Raw genomic sequence first — 25,918 nt, forward strand, 5'->3', positions numbered from 1 at the left:
TTTTAATCCATTCATCTATTGAAGAGCATCTGGGTTGGTTCCACAGTTTAGCTATTGTGAATTGTGCTGCTATAAACATTGATGTGGCTGTGTCCCTGTAGTATGCTATTTTTGAGTCCTTTGGGTATAGACCGAGGAGAGGGACAGCTGGGTCAAATGGTGATTCCATTTCCAATTTTCCAAGAAATCTCCATACTGCTTTCCGTATTGGCTGCACCAATTTGCAGTCCCACCAGTGGTGTATGAGTGTATCTTTTTCCCCACATCCTCACCAACACTATTGTTGTTTGTCTTCATAATAGCTGCCATTATGACTGGAGTGAGATGAAATCTTAGAGTGGTTTTAATTTGCATTTCTCTAATTGCTAGTGATGATGAACATTTTTTCATGTATTTGTTGATTGATTGTACATCATCTTCTAAGAAGTGTCTGTTATTTATTTTTGGAAACGAGGATTGAACTCAGGGGCTTTCAACCACTGAGCCACGTCCCCAGCCCTATTTAGTATTTTATTTAGAGACAGGGTCTCACTGAATTGCTTAGCACCTCACTGTTGCTGAGGTTGGCTTTGAACTTATGATCCTCCTGCCCCAGCTATCAAGATGACTGGCACCCCAACAGAGCAGGTTCCTGCCAAAGAGGTGTGAACTGCCTGGGAAAATTAAAAGTCTGAAATAATCAGTAAGAAATAAAGACAGAGCCAAAGATTAGATTTAGTGAAGTGCCTGATGGGCCTTTGAGTCCTGATAGGAGCTGGAAACTGAACAACTGAAAAAAGGCCCCATTCTTTATTTTAAGGCAGAGTACATCAAAGGCAGGGATAAGGTTTCAATGGGAGGAGTCTTGTTTCGATGGCTGGGGTCTTGCAGTAAAGAGGTTGATTGGGATATGACAAGCTACACCAAGAGGCTATTGGCTCCAGAGGGTCACTCCCATCTCAGGATTTCAGCTAGAACTTGAGCAGTGAGCTAGGCAGGGCACCACGTCTATCAGGCTTTCTCCAACCAGTGCATTCCTGCTGGGAGTTCCTCATAGGAGGCTTTCCTGCCTAATGGCTACAACATCACCCAGTTTACCCACCCCTCACTGATGGCTTCCAGCACTTAGCCTTTCAAGCCACTGGGATTACAGGCCTGCGCCATCAAGCCATAGCTAGAGTTATTATTTTTTAAAATCAAGTGAAATAGTGATGAGGCAGTTGTTAGACTGTGAACAAAGGATGCCTTATGAAAGCAGGGCTCAGTTTGTCTGCTTCTGTGATTTTCACAATTGGTTCTAAACAGTGATGGTCTGTGTTTAAAATATAAAATCATAAGCAACCTGAGGGCAGGCCATTTTTGATTTGCTCCAGTTTAACAAGTAGCTACAGCCCAGGCTGCACCTGCACTTACCGACTTCCCATTGGAGGCTGCTCAGGGTGACAGCTGGAGCAAGCCTGCAGCAACCCTTCCTCACCCACAGGCCTTCCTTTGTCTCATGTGCTGAAGGAGGCTGTGTTTGTTCATTTACTCTGTAAAAGTTTTTTTTGTCTTAAACCAGTTGTTTTGCTTTCACACTGGGAGAAATCCACACACTGCAAAGCTGTCACAATTTCAAGTTTTTGAAGCAAATAATAGCAGATTCCTAAGCCTCCCTGACAGTGGGAAAGCTGATCCACTTTCTCTAGTTGGTAAAGTTATTCATCCTGCATATTTAAATGTCCCCACCATATGAAGAAGGCCACCTGCTATCACTTACTGAGCACCTCCTAGTGGGAGGCTTAAGCCCTGCATATGCTCCACCAATTTGATCCTCATGATGTCACTATGAGCTGGACAGGATTCTTCCCATTGTGCATTTGGGGGAAACTGGGGCTCAGAGATGTCAGTAACATGCAGCAAGGATTGAAATCAAGTCTCTTTGATCCTGAAATTTGTGCTGGACTAACAGAGAATACAGGACCTCCCACTTGTGACTGTAGTCCCAGATTCTTTCTGGAATAGGCCTATATTTCTTATGGGAAGATTGCTTTTTAAAAAAAAAAAATCTTTAATTTTTTTCATTTTTTTAGTTCTGGATGGATAATGCCTTTATTTATTTATCTTTATGTGGTGCTGAGGCTCGAACCCAATGCCTCACACATGCTAGGCGATGTTCTACCACTGAGCCACAACCCCAGTCCTGGGAAGATTGCTTTTGACATATCTGTTTGTAAGAGGCTCTGCACTTGCAAGGCAAGTACTTATCCCTTCAACATACTGGTACAGATGGAGCATCCCTAATCCAGAAATCTGAAATGCTCCAAAACACAGAAGTTTTTGAATGCTGACATGATGCCACGAGTGGGAAGCTCTACACCATGGATCTTTGTTTTATGCACAAAATTATTAAAAATATTATATAAATAATTACCTTCAGATTATGTGTCTGGGGGTGTACATGCAATGTAAATCAATTTTCTGTTTGATGGTCTGTTTTTAAAATATAAAATCATAAGCAACCTGAGGGAAGGCCATTTTTCCAAGATATCTCATTATGTATATGCAAATATTGCCAAATCTGACAAAATCTGAGATTTGAAACACACGTGGTCCCAAGCATTTGGATAAAGGCTGCTTGACCTCTGTGTAAAGTGAATGAAAACGTGGTGATGGCAAAACTTTCACTTAAGATTCTGACCAAATGTCACGTCTTCTGAAAGCCCTCCCAACTGCCTTTCTAACCCAGTACCTCCTGTTCTCTTCTCTGCCCTGTTTCCCTTCATGGTATGATCTCTGCCTGGCCTGTGTGAATACACACTTGCATGTGAGGATGTGTCAGGGCTTATTTGTTTCTCTAACTGAACTCCTTGAGGGTAGGGACATTGTCTATTTCACTGTCGTTATCCTTATACCTAGAACAGAGCCTCCCATGTAGTAAGCACTTAGTAAATATTTGTTAGTTGAATACCTGGTAGAAAATATGTCAGTGTTTTCTGGCCCCCCTGGGGTGCCTTCTGAGTGTTAGGTTTCCTAGAGTTCTCTTTTCATATTAAAAATTAAATGGAAATCCCATGCCTTCTTGTCTTCATTCCACACTTATGTAGTCTTCCTGCACTTATATACGTTCAGGTAAATGTACCCATATTCTAGGCCCATCAGAATGCCAGGGTGAGCTTCTGATGCCCAAGGCCTCATTCAGCAGCTCCCTGTGGAGAGCACTTTGATGCTTTCAACCTGTTACCATCTGAGTGATGCTGCAGTTAGGATTCTTGTATATTTTCTTTTGTGAACGAGAGCAAGTATTTCCTCTACAAAGAAAGAGAATCACTAGGTCAGGGTGAATGGGCATTTAAGATGATTATGACTCTGAGGTGGGAGTTTACCTGGTGTGTGCTCTAGGAAGGGAATGGGGTTAAGAGTGAGTAAGTGAAGGGGAGAGTACTAGTTGATGTTCATTCATCAGTGGGAGTGTGTGCCGCAGATTCCATGGGAGTTGGTAAGGACCTAGGCACTGGCTGAATGTGATGGTCGGGGAGGTGAATTGATAGTGGGAAAGTCAGAGACGTGAAGAAATGCAAATGGCAAGTAGACATAGGAAAGTTGTTAACCTCAGGAGTAGAAAAGAATGCAAAACCACAATAAATCATGTATGAAATTAGCAAAGCTAACTTAGAACTGGTAATCCTTCTTGTTGGTGGTGTGAGGTGGTGTGATCAGACAATCTGGATTGATCAGACAGGATTTCAATTGAGCATCTCACTTCTGGAAAATAAGACCCTTCGATTCAGTCATTTTTTTCCTCACCTGGATTTATTGGCCCCAAAGCAGTACTTAGTTAGAATATTATGTGCTGGCCTCTGAGTGAGGTCCTTGGGAGAGCCTAGGGAGCTTTTAGTGACAGGGAAGGCCTATGGTATGCTATGTGTAAAATCGAACATAAAATGCCAGTGGTATCAATTAGGGAAAGAAAATGCATCAGAATGCCAATAGTGTCGGAGTTGTGGTTTTTTTTAGCTTCTTTATATTGTTATGTAAATAAATATTTTATTTAACAATATTTTATGTCTTTTAGTACTACATATTTACCATTTATCAACTCATAAAGTTTACTACTTTACAAGATTGTGGAGATTTAGAGAATTATTAAAAGGTGTATAAAAATAGAACCATTGATTTCAAATTTTATTAGAAATGGAACCCAGAATAAAGGAAACCTAGCAAAAGAAGGACAACTAATAGGGTAGCTGTGTGCTTCCATCACAGGAATTCACCCCTCTGCCTGCATGTGCTTTCTAAAGTTGTAAAGATGAACTTTTGAATTGTCTCTGCTACAGTTTAACACAGCTGGCATTGTGCTATAAGAAATGTGCTTCCATTTCAGTGGCCTCATTGTTCCTGAAAGAGATGGCAATGAGACGGTTCCCGAGGTGGTTGTCACATCAGGTTATGCCCTTCTGCATTTTTTTTAGCGATGCCGCTTATAATTTGACTGGATTTAATATCACTTACAAGTAAGATATTTAAATCTAATATTTGTGTTTTTATTTAAATGAAATGTTTTAATAATAATGATTTAATAGTATAATAATATTAAAATATTGAGGACTTACACTGTGCCAGGAATTTCAGTAAGCAGGTTACATGGGTTTCTCATTTAAAGTTTTTAAATATATTTTACAATTAAGGAAATGGGTGAAAAAATTAAATAAGTTGTTAATATAAGTGTTGTTGTTGGTGGTGCGGCCATAGTTTAAACCAGGTGTTGCTGCTGTTGAGCTTCTCCTGGAAGAGAGGGGCATTTCTTGCTAATGGATAAAACATTGTGATTTTTTTGGTAAGTACAATTTAATAAATATTAACAGTTGCCATGTACTCAGTAGTAGAACAAGTCTATGTTTTTGAAGTATCATGATAATTCATTTATCTGCCCCCTTTGTGTTATTTCTAAGCACTATCTATATTGTTATCTTAAGCCATGTTAATAAGAGATACATTATGGTTAAACTCACACACTGTTAAAATAACCCTGCTTCCATTCCATCTGAAATGGATCAGCTTACTAAATAATTCAAAATATAAGATTTTGGGCAATAATCTTAAGTTTTACAAATTTTCAGAGATGTTCAGAGGGCTACTGGTACTATGAGTGTAGTTGGAAGTTTATCCTCTTCCTTCCCACGCTTGCAAACATGAATTTGGCAGTTGTGTAGCGCCTGTCACTAGTGGGCTACCGAGAAGAATAGGATAGTTGTCCCAGACTTGAGGAGCTAAATCTGAACAAATATGATCAAATCTCTTCTCTCCTGGTGATTTCTTTAACTTTATGAGTTACTTGTTTTTTTGCCCTATTCTCATGAGCCTCCACCAGGGTGGGTTTGAGCTCACATGCCCAAGCTGTGCAGTGTGGAGGGACCCTTTTTGGGTTGAGTGGTAAACACTGCATTTATGCTTGTGAATGAACTGAAGAGACAGGGAGATCCTTAAGCCTTGTGTAGGAGGAAGTTCTGCCAAGTTCATTGGCGTGTTGGTTTGTGTTGACTTAGTTTTTTCACTGTCTTTATAGTTTTGACATGTGTCCGAATAATTGCTCAGGCCGAGGAGAATGTAAGACCAGCAACAGCAGTGGCAATGTGGAGTGTGAATGTTCTGAAAACTGGAAAGGTGACTCGTGTGACATTCCTTACTGTACAAACAACTGTGGTTTTCCTCATCGAGGCATCTGCAATTCAAGTGATATCCGAGGATGCTCCTGCTTCTCTGAATGGCAGGGTAGGAGCTTCTTTCTCTTGTTTTTCTTTCAGTTCACAAATTGTTTCTAGTTTAATACATTGTTCGTTAACCTTAGTCTTAGCATCTGTACAACTTATGTTCATTATATATCAGGGGTCATGTAAGCTTTCTCCTCCCTTTATGCGGTTTCCTACAAATCTTTTAATGTCTCACCTATGTGGTTGTGGTCTCCTTAGAATTGTGGAGAGGTTTTCCATTTTGCAGTTCATTTATGAAAGTTTTAAGAACTTGATCTCAGCCATAAGAGGACATAGCATAGAACCAAGTTTGGAGATGGGACAAGAGCTGACAATAATGCTATTTCCCCTAAAACTTTCTCCATGTTCTGAGAAAATTGATTATGCATTAGAATCTTAAAGCAGTCACCTAAAGTTATTATCTAGAGAAATAGCTTGTTGAAGGTGCTTTAGGGGATTCCATAAGGGCTAAGGGCAGTTGTTGATTTGATGACTTTGTTTATATACTTATTCCTTCCTCAGAACCTTTTCATTTTAAAAGTAAATATGTGTGTTTACATGCTTTCATCTGTTGGGTTTGGTGATACTAAGTAGTTAACAATTGGCATGTTTGAGTACCAATTTTTAACTACTTGCAAAGAGTGTAGCAGAAACCAGACCTTACATCTGTTATTGTATCTCACCTCTGTTGAGTTCTTTGCTTTACTAGAAGATGGGTAGTTTTTTTTTGTTGTTGTTGTTGTTGTTTGTTTGTTTTATTATCACTCCTAGGTCTAGTTGTTACATTTTAGGTTTTTCAATTTGAATTAATAATTTCTTTATGTAGTCTTCCCACCGGAAGCTGATAAAGTAGGACTTTTGATACTGAAATACCTACATTGGATATGGTCAAGTCATTATTAGAAAGTATATGATTTTGAATTTTATTAGGGATTCCTGGGATCAATACTGTGAGTGAATTAAAACCACAAAGAAATTTGTTTGAAATGTAGATGCTAAATTAGGGACTAAATATTCTTTACAAAAATTTCACATTTATATGCTTAAAACCTGAAGTACAGTAAACTTTCCAGGTGCATTTAGTGAAGCTAATTTATTATGTTTTATTAGGCCCTGGATGTTCAGTTCCTGTGCCAGCTAACCAGTCATTTTGGACTCGAGAGGAATATTCAAACTTAAAGCTGCCCAGAGCATCTCATTAAGCTGTGGTCAATGGAAACATAATGTGGATTGTTGGAGGATATATGTTCAACCACTCAGATTACAGCATGGTTCTAGCGTAAGTTATTTTTAAAAATTTTTGTAAGAAGTTTAGTTTTTCATTTTTCTAATTAAGCCTAAATAAGCGAAAGGAAAAGAAATCATCAGTCCTGCTACTAAAAAACTTCCTTTTCAGGTAATCTGAATCTTTGAAATTGAACACCACAATACATTGTTCGTTAACCTTATTCTTAGCAAAAAACTTTTTTAGTAGTTGTAGATGGACAGAATGCCTTCATTTTATTTGTTTATTTTTATGTGGTGCTAAAGATCAAACCCAGTTCCTCATACATGCTAGGCAAGCCACTGAGCTATATAGCCCCAGTCCCAGCCCCAGCCCCAAAGTATTCATTTTTAAGCCATGTGCTAATTTATCATTTTGAGATACTTTTTCTGGTATTTTACTTTATTTGTTTATAGTAGGCTATATATATAGGGGAGTATTTTATGTGTTAATTGAATTAATAGTTGTAGGGAGACTTTCTTTTAGAAGAAATTTGTGAATACTTACTCATTGTGATTTTGTGATGTGAAAGTTTATTTTAGGCCTTTTATGTTAATGAAGATTATAAAACACCAGCATCTATTTTTCAAGATAGAAATATGGCACTTGTGGTATAGTTTCTGAATCCTATGAAATACAGTCACTAGTACAGAACAAATAGGATAGCAAAATAAACACCTGAGTTCCTGGCATGGTGGTATGTGCATTATAAATGAGCCACTTGGGAGGCTGTGGAAGGAGGTTTTAAAGTTTGAGGCCAGCATGGCCAACTTTGTGAGACCCTGACTCAAAATAAAAAAAGTCTGGGGATGTACCTCAGTGGTAGGGTGCCTAGTACTGTGAAATAACCAAAAACAAAACAAAAACAGACAAATGAGCAACATCTGTAAGAAAATTTTGTCTGAAGGTTTACTCTCAACTGTGTGGGGCAGAACTGTTGATGGCTATAAGCCCTGCATGGGTCACCTTCTGTGCAGGAGTGAGTAGCACAGAAGAGCAGCAGTGGGAGGCCCGTGGCATTCAGAATGGCTGTAAGGTACTCACTCATGGGCTTAGCAGACCATGTTGAGAGCCACAGCTGGGACTGGAGGATGTTGTATATTCTAGTAGCTGAGTAAGTTCAAGGGATCCATAGTAGAATTTGAAGGGTCTGGAGCAGTTTGTGCTGTATTTATTCTCAAAGTGAACCAGCCAAAGTTTCTATCTTTCTTTAACTGCCCAGCCACAATTTCTTTGCAGGAGCAAGTCCATACTGAGGAGAAATGCTGAGAATAGAATTCATAATGAACAGGACAGGGATAGTGGAGACTAAGTGAGAGAAGGTTCAGTGAGAAGGGAACAGAGTGAGGTGTTCTCAACATGGGAACTGCCATCTGTGTGAACATTCCATTGCAACAGCAAAGAGTGAGCTCAAGAGCTGAGAAGGTAGAACTATCCTGCAGCTACCCAGTGAAAACACAGGGAGAAGCAGTTTTTTTTAAAAAAAAATTTTAGTTCTAGATGGACACAATTTCTTCGTTTTGTTTATTTTATGTAATGCTGAGGATAGAACTCAGTGCCTCACCTATTCGAGGTAAGCTCTCTACCACTGAGCTACAACCCCAGCTCCAGGGAGAAGCAATTTTACTTAAAAATATCAAGGTTAAATATCATGGAAAGTTCTTATCAGAAAAAAGAGAGTATGGAATAAAATAAGCCCATTCATACAGAAAGCATTAAATATAGAAAAATATAAAACTGATGAAAATTACAATATAGTATTCCAAAACAAGCTAAATATATAGTATGCAAGAACAATCTAATCTGAACTAGAAAAATTCAGAAATGTGATTGTTGGTTTGTTCGTTTGCTTTTTTTTCTTTTTTTAGTTCTTGGGATTGAACCCAGGGGTACTTTACCACTGAGCACATTCTGAGATATTTTTTTTTAAATTTTATTTATTTATTTTTAAATTTTGACACAAGGTCTCACTAAGTTGGTGAGATTGTTTTCTAACTTGCAGTCCTCCTCCTTCAGCCCCAGAAATTGCTGGGAGGATTATAGGCAGTCACTGTCATGCCTGGCTGGAAGTTAAGAATTTTATTTTTTAAATTAAAAAATATTTTTTAGAAGTTAAGTATTTTTAGAGATTCAAAAATAATTTTAGAATGGAAGACAAACCTGAAGGACACAGGGTTTATAAATGCTTTAGAAATAGAATATGAAAAGAGGGATTTTTGTTTTTAATCATAAAGAAATGAAGGTTATTTTCCCGTTTTTACAGTAAGTACAGTTAAAAATCCTGGACACTAAGACAAATATGGGACAAAAGAAATAAGAGGAAATCAAAAGACACGCTGAAATGAAGGAAAACGTAATTTGTTTCCAGTAGACTTTTCCTATAAAAGTAATAAAGGAAGGTCTCTAAACAGAAATCAATGAAAAAAGAAGGAGTCTCAGAACCTCAGGAACAGAAAATATGCTGGAAAATGTAATCAATTTTTTTCCTTCTCTTGAGTCTTTTTAATTAAATTTAATGACTAATAAAAGTATTATAGTGAAATAACCTTTTGCAACTTAGAAGAATAACTCACCAAAAATTTGTGAAAGGATGTGGAAAATGCACTGAACTATTGCTGCTATTTTTTCTCTTGTTTTTAACAGGAAATTTATTCTACCTAGTTGAGCAACTGCAGTCTCCGAGATTGTTTCCTCTCTGTAAAACGAGGAATGGTAGGATGAGGAGTGGAGTTCTTTTTTTTTTAATATATATTTTTTTTAGTTGTAGATGATCACAATATCTTTATTTTTATTTTATTTGTTTTTATATGGTGCTGGGGACTGAACCCAGGGCCTCACGCATGCAAGGCAAGTTCTCTACCACTGAGCCACAATCCCAGCAGGAGTGGTATTCTTTTCTGAGTTACTTTTAGCATCTTATACCAAAAAGATGTTCTCCTTACCCCCAAATCTGAAAATTAGATGGAACTTGCATCACACCTATTTAATATTCTCCCCTTAACCCTATTTGAAAGCATATTTCCTGTTTCCTTTAAGTGTTTTTCTTGGTTTAAAAAAATGCATACATTTTTATAGAAAACAAGCTCTTTCTTTCTTTCTAAAAAATATCTATTTATTTATTTTTATGTAGTGCTGAGGACCGAACCCAGTACCTCGCATGTGCTAGACAAGCACTCTACCGCTGAGCTACAATCCCAGCCCTGATGAGTGCTGCTTTTACAAAATACTACTTGGTTGTGAAATCAGCCAATTAAGTATTAAAGAGCTCAAGGAGAAGTCATGGTAGAATGACTGCGAGAAGATTGCCTGAGCTCAGACACAGATTCTGTAGTAAATATCTATGGAATTATAGAATGGAATGTGAATGTTATGAACATGTGGTGTCAATGTAACAAAAATAGGGAGAAGAAATGGGATTAGAAATGTTAATGCTAAGATTTTCAACTTTCAAAGCAGGAAGTTAGTAGAGTGCCCCAAAGTAAATTGTGTATACATTTAAAACTTGAGCAAACAACATTAGTAATAAAATAATTAATTAATAAAACTAAATAATTGGCCACTTAATGTATAATGATTAGATAACACTAAAGCTTAAATAATTTTTCATGTATTTTTAGAAAATGGACTATTCCAAAAATATACAAAGTAAATAGCCAATACTAATTTATGTGTTATTTGCATTTAATAGATGTCACCATGTTGTTATATTTGCTTCAGATCTTGTATAAAATATTTTAGTGAAAAGGAAAAGTTTAGATAAAATATAATGAATACTAATGCATTTAGCACCTATACTGGGAAATAAAACATTGTGAATACAATTGAGGACTCTGGTATGTTCTTCTCAAGTACCAGAGGTAGTGTCCTGATTTTGGTTTCAGTTGTTCACCTGCATTTCTTAAAAATATGTTGAAAGCCAGGCACAGTGGCATATGTCTGTAATCTCAGCAGCTTGGGAGATGGAGGCAGGAGGATTTCAAGTTCACAACCAGCCTCAGCAACTTAGTGAGGCTCTAAGCAACTCAGTGAGACCCTGTCTCTAAATAAAATACAAAATAGGGCTGGAGATGTGGCTTAGTGGTCAAGTGCCCCTGAGTTTAATCCCTGGTACCCCCCCCCCCAATAAAAAAGTTGTATTACTATATTTTCTGGTTGTAGTCTTCATAAAAAACAACATTTTGGCTGGGTATGATGGTGCAAAGGTGTAATCCCAGCTACTCAGGAGGCTGAAGGAGAAGAATTTGAGGCCAGCCTCAGCAACTTTTGTGAGACCCCGTTTTGAAATAATAAAAAGTCCTGGGACTATACTACCACAAGCAGTATACTGATTCAGTGCAATCCTCATCAAAATACCAAAGGCATTCTTCACAGAGCTAGAAAAAACAGTTCTAAAATTCACTTGAAAAAAAAAAGACTCAGAATAGTCAAAACAAATTTAAGGCAAAAAAGCAATGCTGGAGTCATCAGAGTACCTGTCTTCAAATTATACTGCAGAGCTATAGTAACAAAAACTGCATGGTACTGGCATACAAACAGACACAGAGACAAACCCACACATCTGCAGTCATTTCTTGACAAAAGTGCCAAAAAGATACATTGAAGAAAAGACAGCCTTTTTAAACAATGGTGTTGGGTAAACTGGTTATCCATATATAGAAGAATGAAACTAGACCTTATCTTTCACCTTGCATAAAAATCAGCTCACAATGAATCAAAGACCTGGGAGTTAGACCAGAAACTATGCAACTTCTACAAGAAAACATAGGGTCAACACTCCAACACATAGGCATAGGCAATGACTTCTCAATACCCATAAAGCTCAGGAAATAATGCCAGGAGTTAATAATGGGATGGCATCAAATTAAAAAGCTGCACAGCAAAGGAAACAATTAGGAGTGTAATGGGAACCTACAGAATAGGGAAAATCTTTGCTGGATAAGTAACTCTAAAGTATATAAAAAACTTTAAAAACTTTACACCAAAAATAATACAATTAATAAATGGGAAAATGAATTAAACAGACATTGCTCAAAAGAAGAAATACAAATGGCCAACAAATATATAAAGAAATGTTAAACATTATTAGTAATTAGAGAATGCAAATCAAAACTACACTGAGATTTCATTTTATACCAGTCAGAATGGCAGTCATCAAGAATACAAATGCTGGAAAGAATGTGGAGGAGAAGGAACATTATACTGTTGGTGGGATTGTAAATTAATACTACCACTATGGAAATCTATAGATTCCTCAAAAGATAGTCGTGGAACCACCAAATAACACAGTTATACACTCCTCAGTATTTTTCTTAAAGAATTACAATAATTACACTACAGTGATACGTGCATACCCATTTTTATAGTACCACAATTCATAATAGCCAAACTATGGAACCAGCCTAGGTGTCCATCAACAGAAGAATGGATAAAGAAAATGTGGGATATAAACACGATGGAGTTTTATTCAGCCATAGAGAAGAATGAAATTATGTCATTTGCAGAGAAATGGATGGAACTAGATACCATTATCATGTTAAGAGAAATAAGTCAAACTCAGAAGGTCAAGGGTGGTATATTTTCTCTCATAAGCAGAAGCTAGAGAGGAAAAGGAAGAGAAAGATGGGAGCAATCTCATGAAAATCAAAGGGAGTTCAGTAGAAGAAAGGGACCAAGGGGGTGGGAGATGGGGAGGAAGGAAAGAAGTGCTGGGGAGTGATACTGGCCAAATTATATTGTTATATTGTGTGCATGTATGAATACGCAACAAGATACCCATTGTTATGTACAACTATAACGTACTGATTTTGAAAAACATGGATAAAAAAGGCCTAGTAGTGTTAGCTCAGTGATCAAGTGCCTCTGAGTTCAGTTCCTAGTACTAGGGGAAAAACTAAAAACAATGTTCTGCATTTTTGTCCTTTATTTAACTTAACATTCTTTGAGATTTATGTTGCTATATATTGCTTGAGTTTCTCTCTAAATTATTTGGTTACATGGATATAATTTATTAATTAATTTTTAATTGATAGCTGTTTTCACTATGATGTTATGATAAAATTTTTTTAACATTTTCTTTTAAGAATGTTTTTGAGGGGCTGGGGTTGTGGCTTAGTGATAGAGCACTTGTCTAGCATGTGTAAGGCACTGGGTTCGAGCCTCAGCACCACATAAAAAAATAAGTAAACAAAATAAAAGTATTTTTTTAAAAAAGGAATGTTTTTGATAATTTTTTAAAAAGTTGGATTATCCAGGTATACTCTCAGAGAAATGAAACATTTACTTAAAGTACAAAAAGACGTTTGTTTTTTCTTTGGTTTTTTTTTTTTTTTTTGGCTGTTAATTCTAGAAAAGTTAAAATTAATACTTTTAGCTGTGTGGGGGTGCCACATACTTGCAATCCCAGCTATTTTGGAGGCTGAGGCAGGAGAGTAACAAGTTTGAGACTAGCCTGGGCAACTTAGCAAGATCCTGTTTCAAAATAAAATTTTACAAAGGGCTGTGGATGGGGCTGGGTTTGTGGCTCGGTGAGCGCTTGCTTAGCATGCATGTGCCCCTGGGTTTGATTCCCAGCATCACGTGAAAAACAACTAAATAAACAAAGGTATTGTATCCATCTACAACTAAAAATATTAAAAGGGGGGGGGGGGCTGTGGATGTAGCTTATTGGTAGAATGATCCTGGATTCACTCCCCAGTACCACCCCCATCCCACACAATGTTGCCTCCCGCCGTGCAAAAAAAATCAACATTTTAAAAGTATCATGTAAGGATTTATCCCTTTATATAAAATATTTTTGTTAATCTTTTTCCCCCTGTTTATGTGCATAGAAAGATAACTGGAATGTTGTTTACTCACTGTTAATAATATTTATTTCTAGGTAATAGAATGTGGGGTTGTGTTTTAAACTTTTAGCTGTTTTCTTCATAATGAATGTGTATGATTTATAATAGCAATTCAGTGATTTTTTTTCTCAAAACAAACAAAATACTCAAAATTAAATATGTTAAGATGTTGAATATGATTATTCAGTAATGCAAGGGTAAGTATAAATTGTATGACAAGAGTATTAAATTATTTTCATTTTGGCATGTTTGTATTTCAAAAGATCAGTATGTAAATTTATGGTATAATTGAAATGCTATAATATATTCAGCCTTCCTTAAAAGTATGACTAAAATCAATTAGGTGGAAGAAAAGGAAATTTTTCTAGTAATTTCCTTTTATTTATCTTCAGTTTTTTAGGATGGATTGAAGGAAAAGTTATTGTAATAAATTAAGTTTAAGTCCCTTTAGTATGATGCAATCTTCAAGTGATTTAGACTACAGAAGAGATTTTCAGAAGAGGCATTAGAAGCTTCCACCAGACTTTTATTTTCTTCTTGTCCCAGTGCTATGTAGTCTACCGTCCCTTCCTGAATTCTCAGATACCTAGTGGGCTCAGGTGTCGGTAGTGTTTGCCAGGGTAGCTGGTGCCTCCCTGTGTCCTTGATTTAATGAACATCTCAAAACTGGATTGTTACAAATAAAAGAGTACAAGATATTCTGTTTTGTCATTTGGATAAAAATTTGATCTGTTTGTTTTGTAGGTATGACCTTGCTTCTAGGGAATGGCTTCCACTAAACCATTCTGTGAACAATGTGGTTGTTAGATATGGTCATTCTTTGGCTTTATATCAGGTAAAAATACCCGCACTCTGTACTAAGCATGAAACTCGACTCTTCCTCAGTTAATTTATGTATTATGCAGTTGAAAAGCTATTGAATGTTGTTTTTTTAATTGGGGCAGACTTTCTTTTGGCGGTGGGAGTTATTTGATTGGCTAAGTTGTAAATGGAATTGAAGCTGCAATTTCTTGAACCCAAGAGATTTTAATGGATCTAACCATACTGAGATATTATTGATTGTGATACCAAGTGGTTAGAACTGTAGATTAAAAAATATTGATTAGCATTTATGCCATTCCAGGTTTAGCCAAGAATTGTCAAGCAACTAAATAATAATTTTCACCTCCCATTTTTGGAGGTATGTGATAGGATGAAGCAACTTTATTTTTTCAAGTTATTTTATTATGTAAAAGATCTCATAAGCAAGCCCAAGAAAATGACAAAGTTTTAGAGACATAAAATATGATTTGCTTATTTTTGTTCCTTTCTGCATCCTCTTCCTAATTATTCATGGAATGGCCCATTAATACTTTTTAAGCTGAGAACAATATTGAGGTTTTGAACTGGTCATTTTTTGTTCTCAGATTTGATATTTTTTTTTTTTTTTAGAGAGAGAGAGAGAGAGAGAGAGAGAGAGAGAGAAAGAATTTTTTAACATTTATTTTTTAGTTTTCGGTGGACACAACATCTTTATTTTTTTATTTTTATGTGGTGCTGAGGATTGAACCCAGTGCCCCGCACATGCCAGGCGAGCATGTTACCGCTTGAGCCACATCCCCGGCCCCTCAGATTTGAATTTTTAATGTTTTTTAAATCCTGTTTATGTTTTTTCCTCTAGGATAAAATTTACATGTATGGAGGAAAAATTGATTCAACAGGCAATGTGACCAATGAGTTGAGAGCGTTTCATATTCATAATGAATCATGGGTATTGTTGACCCCAAAAGCAAAGGAGCAGTATGCAGTGGTTGGACACTCAGCACTCATTGTAACACTGAAGAGTGGCCGGGTGGTCATGCTGGTCATCTTTGGTCACTGCCCTCTCTATGGATATATAAGCAATGTGCAGGAATATGACTTGGGTAGGTATATTTTTTTCCAGCGCACATGTTTTAAACATCAACTTAAAAACCTCTCCTTTCATTGTTAGGATGTTAAACAAGATTCAAGCTAACCTAGATCCAGTTCTTCATTTTGAAATGCAGATAACTTGGATGTATAAACAGTAAAATTCATGTTATTGATGCCCCTTTCTACTGTCAATTTTCGAGGAGATAAAGGAGGTACTGAATACTAAGGGTGTTAAAATAAGTAAAAGTAGTTCAAAACTACAAATGCTATGGAAAAATATGGATGGCCCTTTAGTGGTTGATTTAATGGAGTGTGAATTTCCTTTAATACATAATCTTTCCTTGGTTAAATTTTGTTTTATCTGTTGTTGTAAGTAGGTGTATCAGCTATAATTTATATTTTGAGATAGTAGGCCTATAAAGTACATCTGTATACTGATTACTAAAGATCATAGGGAATTGAATTCTCACTTGAGGGGAATCTGAGTCCTTTATTTTAAAACAGTTTTAAACCCCTGCATTTATAGCCAATTTATTCTTTTTTGTCTCTTTCCAAGCTTTTTGTTTATTCTTATTTTTTTATAGGTTCTTTTTAGTTATATGTGATAGTAGAATTGATTTTGATATAATTATATAAACATGGAATGTGTCTTATTCTATTTAGGACCCCATTCTTTTTGCAGGGAGGGTACCAAGGATTGAACTCAGGGACACTCAACCACTGAACCACATCCCCAGCCCTATTTAGTATTTTATTTAGAGACAAGGTCTCACTGAGTTATGTAGCAGCTCACTTTTGCTGAGGCTGGCTTTGAACTCGTGATCCTCCTGCCTCAGCCTCCTCAGCCGCTGAGATTACAGGCATATGCCACCATGCCCGGCTTGGACCCCATTCTTGTTGATGTACATGATGGTGGGATTTATTGTGGTATATTCATATATGTACCTATATATGAGTAGGAAAATTATTTTGGATTCATACCCCTGTCTTTCTTTTTCCTATCCTTTTTCTTCATTCCCCTTTGTCTATTATCTATTCTTCCCCTCTCCCTTGTTATTGTGGGTTAGCTTCCATATATCAGCAAAAACATTTGACCTTTGGTTTTTGGGAACTGGCTTATTTTACTTAGCATAATAGTCTCCAGATCCATCCATTTACTTGCAAATATCATAAAGTCTTTCTTCTTTATGGCTAAGTAATACTCCATTATGTATATATACCTAGTTTGGCTCCATATCTTAGTTATTGTGAATTGAGATGCTATAAACATTGATATGGCTGGAATCTGAATCAGTTTAATGAAATTCTTTTCCTGTATAGCATGTTAGAATATCAGAACACTTAACAGATTGGAGTTTGGCCATATGGGTTTGTTACAAGTTTTAGGTGGATTTTTTTTTAAGATAAAAGGATGAAATTATATGCATCAGCTCTTGTGAAATCCCTTCTCCATCCTTGAGATATTTTGATGTTGAATATTAGATAAAGGGAACCTGCATGCTTTTGACTGTTTTTCCCTTTCCAGAGAGGAACACCTGGAGTACTTTGCAAACCCAGGGTGCCCTTGTGCAAGGGGATTATGGCCACAGCAGTGTTTATGATCACAGGACCAAAGCCCTGTATGTCCACGGCGGTTACAAGGCTTTCAGTGCTGTTAAATACAGGCTCGAAGATGACCTCTACAGATACGATGTGGACACCCAGATGTGGTGGGTGCTTTTTCTTGAGCTTTTGCTTTAAACTGTGAATTCTCTAGATGCAATTGTTGGGAAAAAATTTTGCTGGTTTTTTTTTTTGTTTGTTTGTTTTGTTTTTGTTTTCAGGCCTGGTGTATAACTCTGTTCAGTGTTGTATATAAAGAAATTAGGAAAAAGCAAAGGGTAATAAATTAGCTGCATTTATTTTGTTGCATTATCCTACATTCTGTAATATAGTGGTTAGGAACTACTTGGTATTCTTGGGTTGATTTTCAGTTTTCATACACTCAGCCCTACTGTAATTTTTTTCCCTTTGGAATCCTAAGGAATAAAGCAGTAGTTGAGTTTGTACACACACTTATAATTAAGTAGACTATATTCTTTTTTTTTTTTTTTTTGGTGGTGTTTGAGATGGAACCTAGAGCTTCACACTTGCAAGGCAAGTTCTCTGCCACTGAGCTGTACCTCCAGGAAGATATATCCATTTTTGAACCTTGTCTTGGTAATCAAAGTGTCACCCCTGAGGTCAGCAATTGGCATAATCCAATATAATCATCAAACAGGATGCTCTCATACCTAATTGATAGAGCTCTGCTCATGCTGAATTACAGATCAGCCTGTAAAATGTATGCTCATTTTAACAAATATAAAGCTAATTTGAGTTATGAAATAATGTAATTTTAAAGCAATGTTTTCCCTTTTTTGGTATTTCATCACATATCTGAAAGACCATTCCCATAAATATGGTTTTACATTCAGTCTGGCATAAAAATCATCATTTTTATTAGCTTTGTAATACTCCATCTTGTGAGTGTACTGAGCCTGTGTGGTTGGAAGTTTTTATTTCTAGCTTTTGTCTTGTTAGTAAAGTATCGTGCATAAGAGTCTCTCTGTGTTTCATATGATTTCTTCCCAGAAAACAGAATTATAGCATCCTATGTTATGAACATTTTAAGGGTGTTAATATCTTTTGCCAAGATTCTCATAGGATTTTACATGTCTAGAGAGTTACTTACGTGTAAGGAAAGTGTGAATGTATTTGCACATTTGGGTTTGAAGCTAATAAAATGGCTAAGTTTGCATTAGCAGATAAATAACTATTCTTAAAAACTAACCTTACATTTATTATTTTTCAATAAACTCAAAGGACCATTCTTAAGGAAAGCCGATTTTTCCGTTACTTGCACACAGCTGTGATAGTGAGTGGAACCATGCTGGTGTTTGGAGGAAATACACACAATGACACATCCATGAGCCATGGTGCCAAATGTTTCTCTTCAGACTTCATGGCTTATGACATTGGTAAGTTTCCCAGAGCCATTTTTCTCTTCAGAAATGTTTTTGTATATAAAAGCAACATTTTAAAAAGAAACTGAAAATATCACTAGTTCAAATGGTCAGGCCACTTGAAAGAGGTCCAAATGGTAATTTTGTATTTATTTGACTAAGGTTATACATTTGTTAGAAAGCATTACTTCTACATATAGTTCTTCTGTAAGTCACTGTTGTTTATTGCTTAAATGTTAATTTTCGGGAATGTTATAAGGAGCTGCTTCAGAAAACACTCTTTTAAGTCGAAATTCAAATCAAAGAGAACTACCTGGCCAGGGATTGTCACTCACCCATAGAGACTGAAGCTCTGTAGGAGAACAGCAATTTCCGGGCCTGTGTCTTGAGAATTTAAGGATGAAAACTATAGCTCAGGGACTTTTCTTGGCATCATGTGAGTAAGCCAATCACAGAAACTAAAATAGTGGTTAGCGGGACCTTAGAGCCCTAAGCAGGACCGGAATTTTCCAGTTAGCAAGCAAGCAAGTTACAGAAGCTTAAAATAAAAGCAGTTAGCTTGTGCAACTTGAACAACCGCATCTTGGGTCCAAGCAGGGTTTGGACAACGGTATCCTGAGTTCAAGCAGGGGGTTAGTGGGGGCAAGAATCTATTTACATTTTGTGGGGTACAAAGCACAGAAAACAATTTTTTTTTAAAATCAGAAAACATCTTTCATTTCAGTTTCTCAGAAACAGTTCTTGTAACATCTTTTTTTTTTTTTTTTTAATAGAAGGCAGCAAAATGGAGTCTGAGGCCTGTCCATGACAGTTCTCACTTTATAATTGTCTTATCTCACTTCTCAAAATCTTAGATCTATAATCTCTATTTTTTACTAATCTATAACCTATATCTTACACTCTTACTGATTCTACTAATTAGTTTACACCACAACAGAGGATGAGTTGAGATATCTGGCCTTGGGCATATTTAAATGCTGTGGTGAAGGCCAAAGATGGCATGGAGTCCTGAAGGAAAGCGGGTACACACTGTGGAATCAAGGAAGGGACCTTTGAAGTGAGAGAAGAGGAAGGGATCTGCCCCAGTGGTTTTGGGGAAGGAAGCAAGGTGGGTAGGCAGGAAGCTGGGGGCAGTTGTGGCCTCTGTTCTCCATGTTGAGGAAGATGGGGTGGAGAAGACCGGGCAGGTTTGGGTCAAGGTTGAAGAAGCTCTTCTTGGGCAGTGTCCCTGGGAGTGAGGCAGTGAGCTTGTGGGTGGGGTGGTGCAGGAGCACCCTTGGTGTTCAGTCAGAGGGACGTTGCTAGCATAGGTCAGGGCAAAGGAGGCTCAGGAGATCTAGGAAAGAGCTTTAAATTTTTAAATAAAGTTTAATTTTTGAAATTTTAATTTCCACTTGCATTTTTCTACGGTAGCTACTAAGTTTGGGCAGATCAATATGGGAAAGAGTAGAAAACAATTGTGGAACTCAGAGTATACTCACTTAAGCTTTATAGAATATAAAATTTGCTTAAGTTAAAAAACATTCTTGGGGGCCAGAGATGTAGTCTAGTGGTAGAGTGCTTGCCTATCATGATGGGCAAGGTAATGGGTTGGATACCCAGCATGGCAAAAACCAAAACCAAAAACAAACATTCCAGGGTGTAAAACTGATAGATAGCAGGGTGAGTGATGTCATAAATGTCAGATGCTAATTGGAATTGCCATGTGACCCATCTTTCTTTTGTGCCCTACTGCTCCACTGTTGCTGGTTTTTACCCAGCAATCATAGCATGACTAATAGAGTTGAGAGGCATGTTTTACAAAGTTGTGTGAGTGTTACAGTCTTCTTCTTGAAGACTGTCAGTTTCTGTTGATTATGAATGGCAGTCCTCTCTGAAATGTGTTTTTCTTGCTTCTAGCTTGTGACCGCTGGTCAGTGCTTCCAAGACCTAATCTCCACCATGATGTCAACAGATTTGGCCATTCCGCAGTCTTACACAACAGGTAATTGGAGAAGTGCTTGCTTCTTTTCTTTTGTGCTTGAGATGGAAGTGAAATAAAACATGTAGAAGTGAAAATGAACTAATATTATTTGCAGGATTCTCTCATTCCATTAGTTTTTCACAGAGGACAAATTTCCTGATTGAGGGTTAAAATATTCGATGTGACTGTGAATTGCTTCAAATGCCATGTTTGTTGATCTGGTGGTGTTAGCACACAGGGACATGCTGTGTTTGGTGGTATTGGGATGTGTGGGGCAACAAAAGCTCCATGCATGTTACTGTGTTAGGTCTTATGTAATTCTCTTTGGTACTTAGGTTGTTGAGTTTCAAGTAGCTGTATCTGAACAGTAAAGAGAAGTTGGAAAAAAAAGCAGAGAGGGCCCTTTAGGTGAGAGATAAGGTAGGGAACAGAGATGCGGAGGTTGTGGAGCTTGACATAGGGCCAGTCTGTAGTCCTTGGATGATCTGAAGTCTGCACTGCATTTCACTGCATTGCTGAAAAACGCCTAAGTCAGCTATCCCTCATGAATAATTATATATATATATATAGTATTGATCTGTGTTGCTCAGCCGTAAGTTGGCTTTGCCTGACTTAGTTGTTCTGAGTGTGGTTTTGATTAATCATTATTAATCTTTTTTTATTTTTTTGGTTAGTGCTGCATATGGAACCCACGGCTTTGTGTATGCTGGATAATTGCTCTACCACAAACTACATTCCCAGACCTCTTAATCTGTTTTTAAATTTGCTGTTCTTTCCTCTGCCACTTCAAATCTGTTACTGAGTACCTCTAGTGAATTTTTCATTTTTCTTATTGTATTTCCAACTCCAGATTTTCCATTTATTCTTTATAATGTATCTCTCTCTCTCTCTCTCTCTCTCTCTCTTCTTTTTGGCATTTCAGGTGATTTTTTATTCTCTTTGAATCTCCAATTCCTAGTACAGTGCCAGAAACAGAGTGCATATTTTTTGAATAAAAAACTTAATTACCCTTTGACACTTGGTTCTCAGAATCCTCATGATGAGCTTGAAACTGTTATGTTGTTCTACAGACACAGGTAACAAGAAACAACAGCTTTTTCCAGGCATGTCCATGTGGGTGAAAAGCCAATAATCTCTCCACAGTCCAGGAAAAAATGTTTCTTTTTCCGTTCTATTTACATATTCTGTAAAGTCATCTATTACTGTGATCAACCTTAGAGTGAGTAAGAATATCCTTATAAAAAGTACTTCTCCCCGGCCAGGCACAGTGGTGCACATCTGTAATCCCAGCAGCTCAAGAGGCTGAGGCAAGAGGATCACAAGTTCAAAGCCAGCTTCAGCAAAAGTGAGGCCCTAAACAATTCATTGAGACTCTGTCTCTAAATAAAATATAAAATAGGGCTGGGAATGTGGCTCAGTGGTCGAGTGCCCCTAAGCCAATCCCAGTACCCCACTCCCCAAAAAGTACTTCTCTCCTACTGGAAATCAAATTCAGTTCTGATTTTAAAACCTACTAAAATACAAAAATAAGAAACATGTGAGTTCCATGTATGTCTCTTTATTGCTATTCTCTGTTAAGCTATTAATGTCATGCTTTCATTTAATTCTTTAGACAGTTTTTTTTTTTTTACTTCCTTAAATATATACTAGCTGTTTTGAAGCGTTGATCTCCTGAATTCAACATGTGGACCCTCTCAGAAATGTTTTTACTGTCTCTTGTTTCCTCTGTATTGGTCACATATTTTCCTTTGTTTGCATATTTTGTTGAAAATGTAACATCTTAAATAATATATTAAAATAAGTCTGGATCCGGATTCCTCTACCACCACCACCAGGGGTTGTTGCTGTTTATTTAGGGCTTTTGTATAATTTAATTTTATGGATTCTCTTCCTTCCACAGTGTGCCATTGCTGATTTTTATGCTCAGTTGTTTTCTCCTGTTTTTAATTTTAATTTTTATGCTCAGTTGTTTTCTCCTGTTTTTAATTTTAATTTTTATGCTCATTTGTTTTCTTCTGTTTTTAATTTTAATTTTAATCCCTTTGGATTGCTGCCAGATCAGTGTAGTTTAGTGTTCAGCCAATGTTTACTCAATGTTTGTGCTTAAACACTTGCAGCCATTAAGTATCCACTATTTACTGTTGTGTTTATTTGTGATTTGGGGGAATATATTCAAAGTTTTGGAAGTTTACAAATGTGGTCTAGCTTTTACTTTTTTTGCATTTTCAAGGTCTGACATTCAGTTGGGTGTGAATGGATAGACAGGGCTGCCTTCTCTGTTATCTTCTGCATGTTATTAAAGCCTTATGTAGACACTCAGCCATTACACTACTAGAGATGTGAAATCTTATTAAAGTGCACTATGATTGAGGTTGTATAGAAGAAATAATAGATGGGTAGAAAGGAGAGAAAATGAATGGAAAGAAAATCTGCAGCTTAAATATAAAAGCCCCGTGAATGGAGTTATTAATACTTTTCCTTCCAAGTCCTGCCCTTCTTCCTGGCCTGTCACTCCCAAATTCTTGAGAAATCTGTAAGTCTTAAAGTTACTGCCATTTCCCTCATCTGTGAAAATTGCCTTGCTTTAATGCTTATGTGCACTGTTAGCGGACTTACAGTGTCTTTCTAGATTAGACAACCAAAAGTGAGATGTATTATAAGAAACCTATCATTTGGATATAATCCAGACTTTACCTATTAATCAGAGAAGAGAGTGTCAATCTAGAAGATCCTGAAGCAGACCAGACCACTGTAAACGTCTTGAGATCCATCACCAAAAAATTGAATTCCCGAAGCTCACATGCCTTCCCATACCCATAAAATTTTTCTTTAAAAGAAGGACCCAAGACCCCCAAAAAGCATGTCTTAGTGTTCAGCCAATGTTTACTCAATGTTTGTGCTTAAACACTTGCAGCCATTAAGTATCCACTATTTGCTGTTGTGTTTATTTGTGATTCGGGGGAATATATTCAAAGCCCACACCCTGAGAATGTATACTTAAATTTCTGTAATAAATTTCCTTCTTTGCTACTGAGACTTCACTCATCTTTAAGTTCTTTTCCACAACAAGTCAAGAACATAGAAGGTCTGAGTAGAGGTCTTATTACCTCTGGAAATACCTTCTCTAACCCCCATATGGTAACATGATCACCATGTCCCTGAGGGAGATTTGGGCTTGATTTAAAAGCCCTAAAACCTTGATGTGAGCCTTTGGTGTTCAGTTCTGGGACTTTCTTTCACTGAAAGACAACTAAAAGATGTGCAGCAAAGACATAACAAGATACTGAGGAAACAAAGGGCAGAAACTAAGAGATGAATAAAGTTCAAGGAGGTAGACCAAGCTGCTTCAGCCTGAGATTTGGCTCATCCAGCTGGGGCAGCAGAGGTGGAACTGACCTTTGGGCAGCTCTCTAGGCTGAAGGACCAGGGGCCAAGGTATTTTTGTACAGAATGGATGCTCAATAGATATTTCTGAGTAAATGGATAGCATGATTTGAGCTTTGTTCTTTTTAGAGATAGATATTATAAATGATCATATAAATCATGATCTACCTTTAGACTGAAATAGAATTAAATGGAAGAGATCATACACAGGAAAGAATAGGCCCACTTGTAATATTAGTTAATGCTAGAAATGTAATGTAAACCTTGAAATAGAAGAGACTTAAGCAAAATTCTTTTTTCCCAAAAAGATTAAAACTTTTTGTTGTGAAAATTTGTTGTGAAAAGATATAAAAAAGTAGAGATAATAGCATAATTAAGCCCCATGTGCCCCTTACTCTGCATTAGCAGTCATCAACCTGTGGCCATCCTGAACCTGTCCATCTTATTTGGAAGCAGTTTTCTAGCACAATAGGATTTCACAAGTAAATATTTCAGATTACAGTTGGTTTTCATTATTCACAGTGGTTATGTTCTGTAAAGTACTGCACACAATGAATTAGTGAATATTGAATCTCTGCTCCTAGAGGATACGCAGGGTTAGGTTTCTGCGGGCCTTCTCAGCACAACATTTTCCTAAACCAGTCAATACATAATCCTGTTCAATGTGTGTTTCTCTTTAAACACAATATATTGCTGATTTCTTACCTTTGAGCTCGCGGTCAACAGCACTTTGACTCACGTCTAAATAAGGTTTATTTAATACACATATTTCCTCCACAAAGGCACATCACAGCTTAGAACAGGAGACAGCACTTGAGCACTGCACTAGGGGTCGTTGTAAACAATGAAATCACCAGCACAAAAACTCAAGAAGGGGACACTAAGTAAACCATGAAAGGGACACTTGTTACAGTATGAGAGCTGAGACAAGAAGTCAGAGCACTGCTTTGTTTGAGCTGAGCTGGAATATGTATGTTTCTCAATTCAAATGTTCTACCACTCTGCATGCACATGCCTGCAAGTGACCATAAATGGCTGCAAAGTATTGATTTTGGAGTTAGAAATAAATTTTAGAACACAGGTAAATTCACAAACACAGAATCTGCAAATAAGGAAAATTGACTCCATTTTTTGAAAGACTTTTAAAAACACAGCCACTACACACATCATATTTTTAAAGCTAATCATAATTCTTTAACATCATTCAATGTCCATTCAATATTCAATTTCCAAAATGTCTCATAATTTTTAAAAATTTTATTTGTTCAAATCAGCATCTAAACAAGATCTGTATGTTACATAAAATGTCTTTTAATTTCTCTTGATATACAGGCTCCCCGCTGTGATGTTTCCCTTTATTTGCTAGAGATTGTGTTTGCTAGAGAAACTCGAGAGTTTTTTTTTAATTTTTATTATTGGTTGTTCAAAACATTACATAGTTCTTGACATATCATATTTCATACATTTGATTCAAGTGGGTTATGAACTCCCATTTTTACCCCGTATACAGATTGCAGAATCACATCGGTTACCACATCCACTGTTTTACATATTGCCATACTAGTGTCTGATGTGTTCTGCTGCCTTTCCTAGAGTTTTCTCTCTCTCTCTCTCTCTCTCTCTCTTTTTATTTTTATTTTTTTGGTTCAAGGGATTTAACTCAGGGGTACTCAACCACTTAGCCAACACCCCTAGCCCTATTTTGTGTTTTATTTAGAGTCAGGGTTTCACTGAGTTGCTCTGTGCCTTGCTTTTGCTGAGGCTGGCTTTGAACTTGAGATCCTTCTGCCTCAGCCTCCCTAGCTGTTGGGATTATAGGCATGCACCACCATGCCCGGCCCTATAGAGTTTCTTATAGTTGAGATTTTGATGGTTACATC

At 36.9% G+C, this 25,918-nt stretch overlaps 1 protein-coding gene across 1 annotated transcript in view; it reads left to right on the forward strand.

Annotated features, from left to right (window-relative positions):
• The window catches only part of LOC124085356 (attractin-like), an 83,381-nt gene that overhangs the window by 14,379 nt on the left and 43,084 nt on the right, over nt 1-25,918 (forward strand). The window contains 9 exon segments of the mRNA XM_058575329.1: nt 4,343-4,421; nt 4,423-4,472; nt 5,525-5,730; nt 6,819-6,987; nt 14,559-14,649; nt 15,475-15,718; nt 17,233-17,416; nt 18,552-18,706; nt 20,591-20,675. Coding sequence (XP_058431312.1) covers nt 4,343-4,421; nt 4,423-4,472; nt 5,525-5,730; nt 6,819-6,987; nt 14,559-14,649; nt 15,475-15,718; nt 17,233-17,416; nt 18,552-18,706; nt 20,591-20,675 — 1,263 coding nt within the window.

The sequence above is a fragment of the Marmota monax genome, unplaced genomic scaffold, assembly GCF_021218885.2.
Source record: "Marmota monax isolate L192 unplaced genomic scaffold, Marmota_monax_Labrador192_F-V1.1 WCK01_AAM20220418_F8-fsc00014, whole genome shotgun sequence".
Classification (NCBI taxonomy): Eukaryota; Metazoa; Chordata; class Mammalia; order Rodentia; family Sciuridae; genus Marmota; species Marmota monax.